Raw genomic sequence first — 15129 nt, 5'->3', positions numbered from 1 at the left:
GTTGCGTGGGCCACACAGAGCAATGTAACTGCTCCACACAGAGACACCAATCTGCAAAGGACTGTTTATTTTTATTTTTATTATAGCCTGATAGCGTCGCAAAAGCTGTCCCGTTACAACTGGACCAGTCTCCAACTGACGCTTCCTCCTTTACGGCAAATGGAATATGGCGGAGGGTGAACAATCTGTACACGGACTGGAGCTCAGCAAGGTACGATTTTCAAATAGCAAATATCGCTGACAGTGGTCACCGAGACCCAGGGACTGAACACTGAAATATAACCTGCCAATTAATCTGTGCAATATAGTGTGACTGCGCAGTTAAACGCCGTCTGCCCACCAGGCTATCGTTCGTAGTTAGCTCATGTGCTAGCTACCTAAATGGTTAAAATGTCTCTGCAGAGGATACTGCAGTTATTGCTCACCTACAGTGACTGTATTGTTTGTTTTGGACTCGGGGCCTGTCAGAGTCGATAACACAGTCGGGGAAAATGTAGCAGTGGCCTCTGGTGTGGTGTAAATCTCCATCCTTCGGTGTTTTGGTGCTTGCATTTGTACAAAGAGCCTGGACATGAGTTGCCATGCATTAAAAACTTACTGTACATTTTAACACCATTTTGAAAATCCTACAGTAAATATTGCTGTCAGCATAGCAGCAAAATAAATAGAAACATACAAAAAGGGTAGAACATCAGCCATAAAACAATCACATATTTGATGGAGTCAGTCCAAGTGTCATTCACACTAACTACTTTAGGGCTAAACACAATAAAGTGCCAAAGTTCAGCTTCATGTTACTCACAAGATGTTTTAATGGAAACAAAAACAACACTGCTTTTGACTTGTGCTCTTACTTGTGTTGTGATAATGTATAGGTAGTACTAATACTAGTCATTATGGTGTCATAGATCTTTGCTTCATCAGTATAAAACAACCCTGTGAGCATAGTTGTTTTTGATTCCTCTGCCATTCCAGGACAGGAGGTGTCAAACAGCTGTGTTTTTTTTTTTTGTGGTGCATGTTTCCCCACCTCAGATTTGTAAAGAATATCAATGTGAAAGCACACCTGGTTGCATCAGCTGTTAATGCTAAAATCATATTGAAAGATACTTGTCCTGCTCTCTTCCCAATATTGTATGTCTTCATAGTTAAAAATGAAAAATCCAAAACAAGATGTTGAAGTCTAAATTGATTGATCTGTTCTGTACCATGACACAATATGTAAAAGGAAAAAAATGTATGTGGGCATCACTGTGAGAAGAGTTTGTGTAGAGACAGACGTGAGTCATCACAAAACCGGTCATGACATTGTTCCCTTTTGTCCTGCAGGAATGGCTGGAGGCTGCAGACAGCAGGGCGGAGCTGCTCCGCTACCTGAAGGAGCAGGTGCCTCAGATCTTCTGCCTGAAGACGGAGCACAGCCCCCAGGAGGAGGAGGAGCTCATGCAGAGCCGACTCTTCCATCCCCTGGAGTGTTTCCTGTTTGGAGAGGATCCTGAGGAGGGTCTGGAGAAGCTCAAGCAGGCCTGCACCTCCTCCCAGCTCTGTGGACGTGTCTTCAAAGAGGGAGAGACTGTCTACTCCTGCAGGTCTGAATAGAGCCTCTGATCTCCTGTGATGAATATGCTATGACAGCAATGATAATATTAGATATGATTAAGTACTGAATCTTTAGTTGCTTTTATCAGTGACTAATATTCCCGCTGATATTTAGGTATGGAATGTAGGTATCAAAAAATATCAGCCCCGCTGGTACCTGGGATTTCTGGATGAGACATAAAGCCAGAGACAGGAATATTCTGACAGTACATAAAGACTGTTTCACATCATTAAGTAGTTTTGGAGGTCATGGTTTGGCCTCAAGAGGTTTTAGTTCTGTAGCGGTCTAATTACACAACAACCCCACATAATTTAGGCTAAGTGTTAAAAATGAATAGTTAATGAGTTGGACCTCTCAGGTTTCAGTGCAGTGCGGTCAGTTTGTGAGTGGACCTGAATGATGTGAAGTCACTCACATAGATATGTGGAACTGTTCGTTTATCAGTTTTTGCACTAGTTTTTCTCAATTTCATCCTCAAAACTTTTATGTACGTTCTAGGTCAGCGTGATTTGTATTTAAGGCATCACTGGTACATTTTTACATAATTATAAATAATACAGGTCAGTGGTGTGTTTAGATATTTACCATAAACCAGCAAGGCACTGTAACAGTATTGAGACAGACAGTTGGTTTTTGGTTTGAGCTCATCATCTAGCTATAGCTAACATTACATTTATTGCATTCTGTTACCCAAAAAAAGAGCTTTCCAATTTGCCCAGTCAATACAGTCATCTTGTCGCCTACACTGCTAGTTTAGTTTGTTCAAGTATCTATGTGACCTGCCCAGAAAGTGTATTGTGGGTGTCTGCAAGATTGGTTACAATCTCAAATTGTCAGATTTCCCACCCCTACTTGACACTGAATATTAATTTTGAATTAAATACATTTGTTTTGATGCAGGAGGGATTTATACAGGAACTTGACTGGCACGTCTTTAGCTTTTGTTGATATTTGCTCCATCAAGTAACAAATCTTCTCCAACCTTTTTTTACAGGGATTGTGCAATCGACCCCACTTGTATCATGTGCATGGACTGCTTCCAGGATAGCGTGCACAAAAGCCATCGTTACAAGGTTGGTGTCAATATCAAAGTTAACTTAAAAAGAAAGAGAGAAAAGAAATTGAAATGTTTATTTGAGAATATTAGTCAGTCACAGTCAGATTGTTCCCCCTGTATAAATGAGAATAATAGAAAGTCACTCCTCAAGGGATTTCTGCTCTGATTTGACATCTCTGAACTGGCCCACTCGTACCAAAGCACTAAACTGTTGGCTGTTGGGAGTGAGTCTGCTACTCCCAACAGCTTTATTACCCTCCTCTTCGCCTCTTAAACTTAAAGAAAAAACGCAACATATTTCTCAGTACACTAAGAGCTATGCTTGATTAATTCATTGTCAGACTTGCATTTGGCCTTTCCCGTTGGAACCCAAGTGTTGTTTAATAACATATTCCCACAGTTAAAGAACAGTTGTATAACTTAATTGCTGCTCTGTGTATCCAGTACTTGCCCTCAGTGACATATAGTATGCGCACTTTTTTCCCCAGATGCACGCGTCATCAGGCGGGGGCTTCTGTGATTGTGGGGACGAAGAAGCCTGGAAGATCGGCCCCTGTTGCTCCAAACACGACCCGGGGGCAGCCACTGCCATGGTGACGGTGAGTTACATAATAGAGCGGAAAAGAGGGATGTGGGAGGGGCGTACTTGTCCCATTCTGTGTCAGTGAACCCCAGAATGCTTATTTTCCCATCTAAGTCCTGCAGGCTGCTCTCTTGGCTGTAGCTTTCGTTCCGGAAACGCGAAAGAAAAGCGCTGTCTTGACCTGCACCAACTTAGGAAATGTATGACTAGGTTAAAAGATTTCGGAGGGTGATTGAATGTGTGAACGCTGGTGGAAAGCTGTGCAGGGATGTATTCAGTTTACGCCTTCTGCTACCATACTGCTTTTGATGATTGGTTGTCACTGTTTGCCAGGCTTTTCTTTGCCGATCGGGTTTTCCACTGATAAGATCATGCCGGGCTTTGAGTAGAATTACAGCGTGACAGCTCTGTGCTTGTTTCCGTAAACAGCAGGTGCCTCTATTAACAGAGGCATCACTGAGAGGCTGCTTTGTGTTTTCTACGCCAGATCTGAACCTGTGCTTAACAGACAGTGACACATGAAAGCAACCCTAAAAACTGAACATGATGTCTTAGATCCCTTGTTGTTTGGATCTTGGTGGATTCCAGTGCTTGTTCTCACACAGTAGTGTGACGTAGAGACCGGTGTAAATACACAGACTTGCTGTGCGATTTGTTTGGTTTATGTGTTGAATGTCGGACATTTGTATGAAATACTTAGCTGCAATGTGGAATGTTTGCCCTCAGGGAATTTGATATTGCCTTTACTGGACCAGCAGCTACTGAAACTCTTATTAAGCCAAATATTTTGACCACTTCCTTGCCATATTGGAGAGTCACTGCTGGCAACACAGGAAACGGGGAATTAATAAAGTTTATCATAACAAACTTTGTCAGAGTCAGACTAGCTTCAGTTTCAGCAAAGTTTAAAGTTGTCGTGGAAGGTGGATTTCTTCTAAGTGTCTTAATCTGGGAAAGTTACAATATTAGAAAAAAAAAAAAACAATCATAGCAATGCATTTATTAAATCACTCCAGATAAAATGTTAATGTCAATGAAAAAAAAAAAAGTGCTCAAAAGTGTGCTAAATGTCCCATATATAGAAGTGACCTGCTCAAAAAGTTGAACCTTGTGGGATTTTTTTCATTTTATGCAGGATGAGTGTTTGTTGGAGCCTGAGATATACGAGCGTGCTGAGAAGCTGTTCCGGGGGCTGCTGCACTACGTCACAGAGTTGTTGGTGTGGGAGGAGAACTCAGAGCTGTCAGCGGAACTCCAGCCTCGGTACAGCCTGTCTGACCACATGCAAATGCATTTATTCATATGCAAAGCACTTAAGCTTAATTTTGATCATGTCTTCATCCATGCAGGACAAAAGACAATGCATACTACTGTGTACTGTACAACGATGAGCACCACTCGTACGACCATGTGATCTACACCCTGCAGCGCTCTGTTAACTGTAATGAGGCTGAAGCACAGACACACACAGCACTTATTGATAAAGAGGTACTTTTACTTTTATTTGCTTTTGACTCTTTTTTTTAAAAAAAAAAAACTATTTTATCATGTCGTGTTTCCATGATTTCATTCATGATATCCATTGCAGATTATTACATTGTTAATATTGTTGATTGTTGCACAGGGCCGGCGGGCAGTAAAGAGAGGTACTCTTCGTTCCTGCCAGCAAGCAAAGGATCTCATCAGGGTAAACACCAGCCACTGACCCTAGAAAACATTGATTTATAATTTTTGAGAAAGATTATTGTCCAGTTTTTTTTTTTTTTAGATCTGTAAGTGAGCTCTAACTCTTTCACTGCTGTGTTGCAGTCCAACTCCGAGCACATATCCCTGCAGCCACTACGTGTGGAGATCCTTCATGCAGCGGTAATGGCTCATCAAACCTTCGCCCTGCGCCTTGGCTCCTGGTTCCAGAAGATCATCGGTTACTCAGGTGCTGCCATCATTGCCACCACACAAATTTCACAGCTTTATGTAGTTATTGCGCACCCTTGACGTATACCTTTTTTAGAAAACGTGTCTACACCTTAATGCTCAGTTGCCCATGCACAGTTGCATGACCCTGTATGTGTGTCTTGCGCAGTGGGCTTCAGGCAGGCCTTCTGTCAGGTGGCACTGGAGTCAGATCCAGACAGCGACCAGCCTTGCCTCATCAGCAGACTCATGCTGCACGATGCCCGGATGTTCAAAGGCAAGTAGCTTGATTTTCATTCAGAGTACAAGCTCAAGCCCAACTTGATTCCACTTGACACTAACGAGAACATTTTTTTTCTGATCTTCCCAAGGTGCACGCAAGATAGTACATGAACTGATTTTCTCTAGCATGCTGATGGAGACCGAGTTTAAGAGGCTCTTTGCAATTGAGTTTACAAAGGTAAAAAGGGATTTTTTAAAAAGACATTTTGCCTTTAATTTGCTTAAATTATCTATCTATTTAACTATCTTTTTCTTTTCAGCACTTTAAGCAGCTACAAAAGGACTTCATAAATGATGATCATGAGAGGAGTATATCCATCACTGCTCTGTCTGTTCAGATATTTACTGTGCCCACATTGGTAAGTGCGTTTTGCTACCGCATCAGTTATATCTTAGTGGGGTCAGTATAATGATTTAATGTTGGTGCCTCTTTTTTCTCACATTCCTGTCCCACCCACAGGCAAGACAGCTGATCAAAGAGGCCAATGTCATTAAAGTGATAGTTGATACAGTCATGGAATTGCTGCAGGAACATCTGGATGTTAACAATCGCTTCTTCTTCCTCGGCTACAACTCAGACAAGTTCTCGCGCATCCAGGTCATCTTCCACGACCTCAGGTTAGTAAACAGGAGGAACGCTCTTAGTCTTTGTTTCTTACTTAATTTTGTCTTTATCTGAATTTGTTTCTCTCTCAGGTATATTCTCATCAGTAAACCCTCAGTATGGACTGACGAGCTGCGGACACAGTTCATAGAGGGATTCAAAGTGTTTCTTGGGCTTCTTAAATGCATGCAGGTAAAACTTCAGTCTACTCTACCATGATTCATTCTTTGATGGCAACAAACAAGATAGTTATGAACCCTGGCACTCTTTCACTTTTGTTTATCAGGGTATGGAGGAGGTGAAGCGCCAGTTTGGTCAACACATTGCGGTGGAGCCAGAATGGGAAGCTGGCTTTTCTCTTCAGATCCAGCTGCGCCACATTCTTGCTATGTTTCAGGACTGGTGTTCTTCTGATGTGAGTTCAATTTGTCCTTGTGGGAAAACTCAATGACACTGCCATCTTGTGGCACTTGTACAAACTACAGTTTGGCTGATAAACATCTGAAATGGAATGATATCTATTTACATACGTAATTCAGAACAACAAAGGGATGAAAATAGCTTGATTATACTATTGAAGTATTTAAATTAAAGCAATGGAAACGTATACTATGCTTAGTAGTTAGTAGTACTGCACCTGCTCACTGACCCTTCACTTTTTGTATGGTCAAATATATTGCTTGTGTCCCCACCAGGATGAGCTCTTGCTGCTTGGCTTTAAAGAGTGCCACAAAGTCCTGATGGAATGCAATAACCAGCCCTTCCACAGGGAAGCCACTGATTACTACATGTGCAAGCACATCCTCCATGTTCCTCCGTACAAAGTGTCTCAGCAGCCCGTCAGCATACATCTGCCCATCTCCAGGCTACTGGCTGGTAGGAGAACTTTATATAACACCTGAGACTCTCTTTGAGTTGTTAGTGTAGTTTCCTGGTAGTTGTGAACTTACCTCTCTGTACACTGTCATCCCCAGGACTGTATGTACTTCTGTGCAGAACAGGGGCGATTGAACATCTGGACAATTCTGTAAGTGAAAAACCAAACAAACAAACACTGACTTAAATGTGTAGGGAGCACCTGGTGCCAGTGAGCCAGCAAACAGACATTCATTGTGTGCTGCGTTGTAGTGTTGATTGAATGAAGTTTGTCTGAATTTTCTGGTGGCGTGTTGCAGGAGAGCTTTGACTTCACCCAGCTGGCAGAGCATCCTCTGCGCTGTGTGGTGCTGGCTGCACAGGTGTCAGCTGAAATGTGGAGGAGAAACGGGCTGTCACTGGTCAGCCAGGTAAACTCATATGCTGATTTTTTTCTGTGGAAGTTCAGGGCATTGTTTTAATTCTCTATGCTCGCTGTAATTATTTTCTTATCAGTTAATGCACATTGTTGTTTTGCTTCATCAGGTCTACTACTATCAGGATGTGAAATGCAGGGACGAGATGTACGATAAGGACATTCTCATGCTTCAGGTTGGTGGCAGTCAGACGCAGGATTTCTCTCGTGCTCTTAACTTTGACCTATTATACAATCTGGTGATATATGACCCTCTGCAAAAATTGTTTACAGATAGCTGCTTCCAAAATGGATGCCAACCACTTCCTCATGCTGATCTTGTTGAGATTTGAGCTCTTTGATTATTTTAATGGGAGTTGTTCAAGCAAAGACCCGGTAAGCAACACCATAAGTATTACTCAGGAAAAAATGATTTGGTGCCACCAAACACTGATGAAAATAAATAATATTTGCAGGATGAATTGATTCAGTGGAATCGACTGACCGAAGAGATGCTCTACCTCCTCATCGTCATCGTTGGTACGGCCCACTAATCAAACTTGAGACATTAGTTGGTAGAGTTTCAAACCATGCAACAGTGTCTGACAAGTGTTGTGTTTCCAGGTGAGCGCTATGTCCCCGGTGTCAGTCAGGTGACCAAAGAGGACGTGACAATGAGGGAGGTTGTCCACCTGCTGTGCATTGAGCCCATGGCTCATAGTAGCCTGGTCAAAGGTCTACCGGAGAACGTAAACTACATATTACCTCTAAATTATAAAGTTAAATCTTAGTTTTCATGGGAGAGTTATCGTTTCTTAATGTGTTCTTAATGTTTTTGATGCAGGAGAGCCATGAAACAGGCCTGGAGGCTGTAATTACCAAAGTTGCTACCTTCAAGTATGTAAAGACTGTGACACAGCTTACTCCACGGGTTCTGTCTTAACAGCTATTTCTCAGTGGATTTAATCCATCTTTTCTGTTTTTAGAAAACCAGGGGTTTCAGGACACGGATTGTATGAAGTTAAAAAAGAACGTTTGGTAGAATTCAACCCCTTTTTCTACCACTATTCAAGATCACAGCACAGCAAGGTAAAACAGTGTTACATTAGATTTACACAAGTATTTTTGAATACTCCTGATTTCATTATCTTTCACATGTTGTAGGCAGAAGAGTCTCAAAAAAAGAGGAGGACTCAGGAGAGCAATGATAAAGGTGAACAACATCTTTGCTCTGCACAGGCCTCCATACAATTTGAAGATGTGATGATCCTCAGCTCTACTAATGCACTGTCTTTTTGTTCCCAGCTCTGCGTCCTCCGGTACCCCCGGCCTTCTGCCCAGCTTTCTCCAGCATAGTGCGTCTTCTCTGCTGTGACATTATCATCCACGTCCTGAGACGTGTCCTGCAGAGAGCTGTAGAGGACAGACCCACTCACTGGACAGAAGCCATGATCCAGAGGGTACATCCCTTACAGAGTCGACCTTGATCAGCCTTTGATACTTATTACTGAAACCACTTGCAGTAATGAAATGCATGCATTTACCACACAGGCCCTGCACTTGATAGGTCAGGCACTGATTGAAGAGAAAACCCAGCTTGAGGATAGCACTGTGGAGGAAGTGACCTTCGATTTCAGCCTCAAGGCCCGCAGTGAGTGAAAACTAATTGTCTTGTTGTTAATATTCATAAAGCTATAAACTGGTTTGTTTTTGTGGATTTTGTGACATTAGTGTCTCTTCTGTTGTTCCAGAAATCGGTTCAGAACACAGCAAGTCAGTGTTCCTGTTATTGTCCAAGATTAAGTCTGTACCTTCCCTTGAAGCTCAGAAAGACATGGTCAAATGGGTTCTACAGGTAGGCTGTTCTGCATTTTCATCATTTGCATCATACAATGCTTTTTTATCGTTTTTGTAGAGCGATTCATTTGTTTTGAAATTTCCTTTACCTTTTTATATGAATGTTTTTTTTCTGCTAGATGTTTGAAATTGTCAAGTGCCTTAGAGAGAAGTCCAGTCCAACAGCTTCCATGAGTGTGGAGGCAACCAAGCCGGAAGAGGTAAGAGAATGACTGATGACATTTCACTTTTTCAAGGGAGCTTCATTGTCTCCGACATCAAATGTGTCAAGTTTTTGGAATGGAGTGGTCAGGAAATATAAAAAAACATTCTAAAAGTACCTTAATACCAAATGAATAATTACACAAAATAAAGGTACGCTATTGAAGTGCTCAGAGCTGTTCTGTCTTGACACAACCTCCCTGTTACAACATCCCACTGACTCGCCATCATTCATTTGGTTTCACAAGAGGAGTTCAAGGTGCCAAACACAATCCAGTGATTAGTCATGCCTGCCCCTGAAACTATAAGAAATCGAGTTGAATTAACAGAAACATGTCGCTGTCATTCCAGAGTGCTCAGGACAAAGAGAAAGCTGAGCGCAAAAGGAAGGCAGAGGCAGCCAAACTCCACCGGCAGAAGATTATGGCCCAGATGTCAGCGATGCAGAAGAACTTCATTGAGTCAAACAAGATGCTGTATGACAACATGCCAGAGAGCGGGATACAAGGCGAGCCTGTTGCAGCTGCTGAGAGGTGAGGAGGATCATTTTAAAAAATCAGGGGTGGTTAAAGATGGCGTGAGATCCAAACCAAATAATTTGACTAATTCTACATGGGGCTATGCTAATTCCTCTAGTTGTGCAATGGAGCATATGGAGCTGTGTGTTGCCGTCGGGCCCCACCGAGGGTCCACTCCAGCTGACAGGGAGGTGCTCACCTGCATTCTTTGCCAGGAAGAACAGGAAGTGGCGGCCCAGGCTCAAGCCATGGTACTGACAGCATGTGTCCAGAGGTCCACAGTACTGACACAGTGCAGAGGAAAGATACCTACCAGCAGAGAAGATGGTCAGTTTCCAGTTACTATATTGTCATTGAATTGTTAACAGCTTCAGTTTCATGGGGAAAATGGCACATATTCATTATATTTATTCCTTAAAGGGACAGGGACCTCATATCCGCTCTTCATGCCCCCTGAACTGGCAGTTGGGACCCACACTGGCAGCTGCGGACACGTCATGCATGCCACATGTTGGCAGAAGTGAGTTATGATATGCTCTGCTTGTGTGTGTGTGTGTGTGTGTGTGAAGTCACAATCGACAGATGTTAATTTCTGTAATTTTCAGATATTTTGAGGCTGTTCAGAACACAACCAGGAACCGGCTCCATGCTGAGCTGATCATCGACCTGGAGAATGGGGAGTATTTGTGTCCCCTGTGCAAGTCTTTGTGCAACACTGTTGTCCCTCTCATACCGTTGGAACCACTGATGTTTAACTAGTAAGTTAGTAACACCTTCTTCAGCCCAATCTACAGTTGACATAATATATAGAAGTAATGTGAATATTTGTTTCAATGTTTATAGTGAAAATGCAGAGATAATTGGACAGCATTTGACCCTGCCTCGCTGGATCCAGATCCTCTCTGCCAGGGTTAAAGGACTCAAATCAGTCACTCAGGACAATGGTAAGAAGACACCAGTGCAATGTCACAGGAAAAGACATTCCACTTATTTGTGTGCTGGAGGTTTTGGGTTGAGCCACTCTAGCTCTTTGCCAGTCAGTGTCACCAGTGTAAAACTGAACCACCAATGGAAAAAAATGCACCAAATGTCATAAACATAGAGCGTCATCTGATCTCGTAGAAACTCACATGTTGTTGCTTCAAAATAACAGACATAATTGGATATATTGATGAAGGAATTTTTCTATAAAGCAGCTGTGGAAAATGTTTGAATTTGCATCTTCTGATTCATTGATTGTTTATGAGCACCATCAACTGTCATCATGCAAAGTTGTTTCTCAATCTGGTGATGATGAGATGATTGATGCTTTTGTACATCTCGTGCAGATTGCAACACAGAAGGAAGCAGTGTTGATGCGGACACGGGGTTGTGTGGAGAGAGCCAGCCAGACTTTAGATCCATACTGAGCTATGGAGTACAAGAACCGTGAGTGAAACTGTCACCTTCTTGAATATTTTTTATCCTATAGTGCAGCAGTCTTAATTCTCTACTTTTTCGCTTTTTTTTTTTTTTTTTTTTTGTCACAGGAGGAAGTTCTCGGACAGCATAGTGGAGATGCTGGTTGTGTGCGCCACCACAGTCCACAGAGTGGGGCTGCAGACGGCGCCCAATGAGCTGTGCCCACGTGTGCCCCTAATGGCTTGGAACACGTGTGCCTTCACTATTCAGGCCATAGGTACAATAAGTCTTGGCTCATTGTGTCTCGCTGTCTGGTTTCATTCATTTGCTATTCTCACAACTTCTTTGCATGTCTTCACAGAAAACATATTGCAGGAAGAGGACAAGCCGCTGTTTGGGTCCTTGCAAAACAGACAGGTTGGATGCCATATATTGATGTGTGCAAACCTGTCATGTAATGCATACGATGAATAATGGTTTGGGTGGAGCTTTGTCATCAGTACTGTGAGATGTTTCTGTATTTTAGCTTGCAGGTCTGAAGGCAATTGTTCAGTTTTCGGCAACTCAGAGACTTAAGAGCTCCCAGACTGTCATTCAGAGGCACTTCACCGACATGTTGGGTGGTATGTGCTCATCTAAGATTACGTCATATTTGTCTAATAGATGTAATTGTATAGCTTTTCATATAACTGTAAAAACACATACTGTAAAAAAAAGGCTGTCATGTCCATTAGCACTGTGGTCATATGTGTGACCTCTTTCCTCAGTTTTGATACCGGTCTTGAGCAGAAAGAACACCCCTTCTCTCCTGGAGGTGGACTTCTTCCATCTCTTGGTAGGTTCCCCCTAAAAGATATACATTTTGTTTGAGTTTCTCCCAACTTTTACTTAAAGAGCTAGATTTTTTCTATTACTTTGTTAATGTGTGTGCTCTTGTGTGTTTTGTCAGGTGGGGTTAGTGCTGTCTATACCCTCACTGTATCAGGAGGAGGCTGTGGACCTACAGCCGTCCACTGTCAGCTCTGCCTACAACCACCTGCACATCCTGCATCTGGTCACCATGGCTCACATGCTGCAGATCCTCCTGACTTCTCCAGGTACAAATGGCAAATGTCTCCACCATCCATTCTGGTCTGACAGTACTTCTTGTATCTATCTAAGAATGCTGCACAACAATATGGATGATTATGTTTAATAAATAATGGTGCCGCTTCTGCCTAGATTTCCCTGCAGTAGCAGGTGGAGAAGAGACAGAGGAGGCGAGAGCAGCAGCAGAACTGCTCACTACAGTGTCACAACACACTGGCAGGTACAAATGCTTCTTGTCCACATTTCTTAGTGCTGTCCTTCCATGTACTGCATGTAGACTTTTACCTACAAATCGCCATCCGTGTTCCCCGTTGAACACTGTCTAAAGACATATTCACTGAGACATTTTTTTTTAGCCTGCTTCATAAGCAAACCTGACAGGAATCACCCTTGCCTGTTTGTAATGGAAACAAATGCCCTCTCAGTTGAAGCAAACATTGTCCCTTTACATGCTGCATGCCCAGAGGTGTTTATGATCTTACAGACTGCCTTCAGCTTGTTTGACCGGTTGTTCTGTGGTTTGCTCGCCAGGCAAATTCCAGACGTCTCTGGCAGCTCTGTGGCAGAGAGAGTGAAGAGAGGAATTGAACCTTTCCTGCGCTGTGCTGCTCTCTTTTTCAATTGCCTTACGGGAGTGCATCCTCCAGAGGAGCTATTTAGTGCTGCTGGTAGGTCAAACTGAAGTATTTAATCACACTAACAGACTGCACGCGATGATTAATGAATGGAAGCTGACGTTTTCGGTCTTTGCAGCTACCCCTCAAGGACAGATGGAGGAACTGTGCAAATACTTGGCATTACCCTCTGATCTGTTCCAGCTCTTCCAGGAGCACAGAGACCCTGTTACTCCACTGCTGCAGAGGTTGGTGATAAACATATGAGCAATGTTAGTGTGATCAGTGATCGTTTAGTATTCACTGGAGGGGTCAACATTTTTATCATTTGTTTTGTCTTTTTAGGTGGTGTGGAAGCCCAGCTGTAACCAAAGCCCTGAATGGCAAAATGCAGACTGTCAGGTAAACTTCAGCCTTCGTATTCTTTCAGCCCTAATTTTATTTTGTAACAAAACATCTTCCAATAATTGATTAATAAACTTTCTCCAGATACCCCAGGAGAAGGAATCGCTTGATTGATCTTCCAGAGGATTACAGTGCTCTCCTCAACCAAGCCTGTCATTTTCAGTACGTGGCCACTTGAAGTCCTTTCTCAGTCAGAGCTTTTCAGTGGAAACTCAGCTTGAGGTGTCCAACCCACTCTTCCCCTCCGCAGGTGTCCCAAGTCCACAGACGATGAGAGGAAGCATCCGACCCTGTGCCTGTTTTGCGGGGCCATGTTGTGCTCTCAGAGCTCCTGCTGTCTCAGCCAGCTGGATGGGGAAGATGTGGGAGCTTGCACAGCCCACGCCGCTACCTGTGGCGCTGGAGTGGGGATGTTCCTCAGGTGCGTAAATTCTGGGAGGGATTTTCCAGCCCTAGAAAAAGCATTATTTGACTTCTTGCATGAAATGTGCTGTGTAAATAAAGTTTAATGTCATGTTTACAGGATAAGAGAGTGTGAAATCGTATTGATGGCCAGTAAGACTCGAGGAAGCACATACCCTGCTCCTTACCTGGATGACTATGGGGAGACAGATCCTCATCTTGTGTAAGAGATGTAGCTTTTTTTGTAGATGCAGACATGGCAACATTGCCTCCTACAGGCAAAAAAGTAATTGCTGCTGCAGTTTAAACACCTCCGCCATCTGCAGCCAGTCTGAGCAGCATAGCCATGGCCATGAAGAACACAGTTCTGTCATATTAAAAGTATTTTTTATTTCTTGTACAAACACTTGAATAAATGACACCTTCTGTCTCTAAATTTCCAGAAGGGGCAATCCGTTGCACCTTTGCCCGGAGCGCTACAAGAAGCTGAACCAGCTGTGGCAGCAGCACTGCATCCTGGAAGAAATTGCCCGCAGCCTCGAGGTGGTCAACGTTATGTTTGCCTTTGAGTGGCAGATGTTGTGATGATTACTCCAGCTGTGGTGGGCCAAAAAGTAAAGAGCACAGCCATAGAGCGTAATGTGCTCCAGTGCTTCTGAAGCACACACACACCCAAAATACACACACACACACGCCACAAACACACGGAAAACAAACAGCCCTCCTACAATCAAAGAAGGCCTGAGCAGCCGGTCCATTCCCGATGAAACCCCTGCTGGAGTCTAGAAAAGTGGGACAGTCAAAAGAGGAAGATGAAGAATAGTAAACCCAAGTCGCCTTGTTTTAATTTGATTGTCTGCTGTGAGAATGAGTTTCTCCAAGAAAAATGTAATTTACAAAGAGGCTCATTCCAATAAAGACAAACATCAGATACACACTGACATGTTTCTGTTATCAGTTCCTGTATTTGATTTCTCTCCTCAGTGATGCTGTGAATTTTCTGCATTTTTTTTTTTGTGTTAGACATTCAGATTTGTCCTAAGTTATAATTGCTGACTTATGCCGTTTTGGAAGGTACGTTCATTTGGAAATGTTCATGCATGGGTCATATTTTACACATTTTTGTGTCAGATAAAGGCCACATCTTACTGTAACCTTTACACACATATAGAGGCACATATGTAATGGATGAAACATTTTTTTTAGAATATACCTTATTTTCAAAGTTGTTTTAAACAGGTTGAATAATCAGAAGTACACAGTAATCTGCTTCCATCATTTCATTTCATGACACCAAATTAAAGTTTTATGAATATTTCAGCCTCTTTTTTA

The 15129-nt window shown here is 42.8% G+C and overlaps 1 protein-coding gene across 1 annotated transcript; it reads left to right on the top strand.

Moving 5' to 3' along the window:
- The first annotated feature begins 12 nt into the window (after positions 1-12).
- Positions 13-15112, top strand: ubr1 (ubiquitin protein ligase E3 component n-recognin 1). The gene is made up of 47 exons (XM_037125513.1): positions 13-211; positions 1330-1589; positions 2595-2673; positions 3146-3256; positions 4376-4503; positions 4590-4728; positions 4865-4927; positions 5050-5173; positions 5324-5431; positions 5526-5614; positions 5697-5795; positions 5897-6054; positions 6133-6232; positions 6327-6455; positions 6736-6916; positions 7015-7067; positions 7216-7326; positions 7442-7507; positions 7605-7706; positions 7787-7850; positions 7935-8059; positions 8155-8207; positions 8297-8399; positions 8475-8523; positions 8616-8770; positions 8862-8961; positions 9062-9165; positions 9287-9367; positions 9720-9901; positions 10005-10213; positions 10307-10406; positions 10492-10644; positions 10730-10830; positions 11215-11314; positions 11416-11564; positions 11649-11704; positions 11814-11910; positions 12055-12122; positions 12237-12384; positions 12509-12596; positions 12908-13044; positions 13130-13238; positions 13336-13392; positions 13480-13557; positions 13646-13816; positions 13919-14020; positions 14241-15112. The coding sequence occupies exons 1-47, from the start codon at positions 167-169 to the stop codon at positions 14380-14382; spliced, it is 5226 nt and encodes a 1741-aa protein (XP_036981408.1). The 5' UTR covers positions 13-166; the 3' UTR covers positions 14383-15112.
- The last annotated feature ends 17 nt before the right edge of the window (positions 15113-15129 follow it).

The sequence above is a fragment of the Acanthopagrus latus genome, chromosome 16 (assembly GCF_904848185.1).
Source record: "Acanthopagrus latus isolate v.2019 chromosome 16, fAcaLat1.1, whole genome shotgun sequence".
NCBI lineage: Eukaryota > Metazoa > Chordata > Actinopteri > Spariformes > Sparidae > Acanthopagrus > Acanthopagrus latus.
This window is presented reverse-complemented; position numbering and strand designations above follow the sequence as displayed.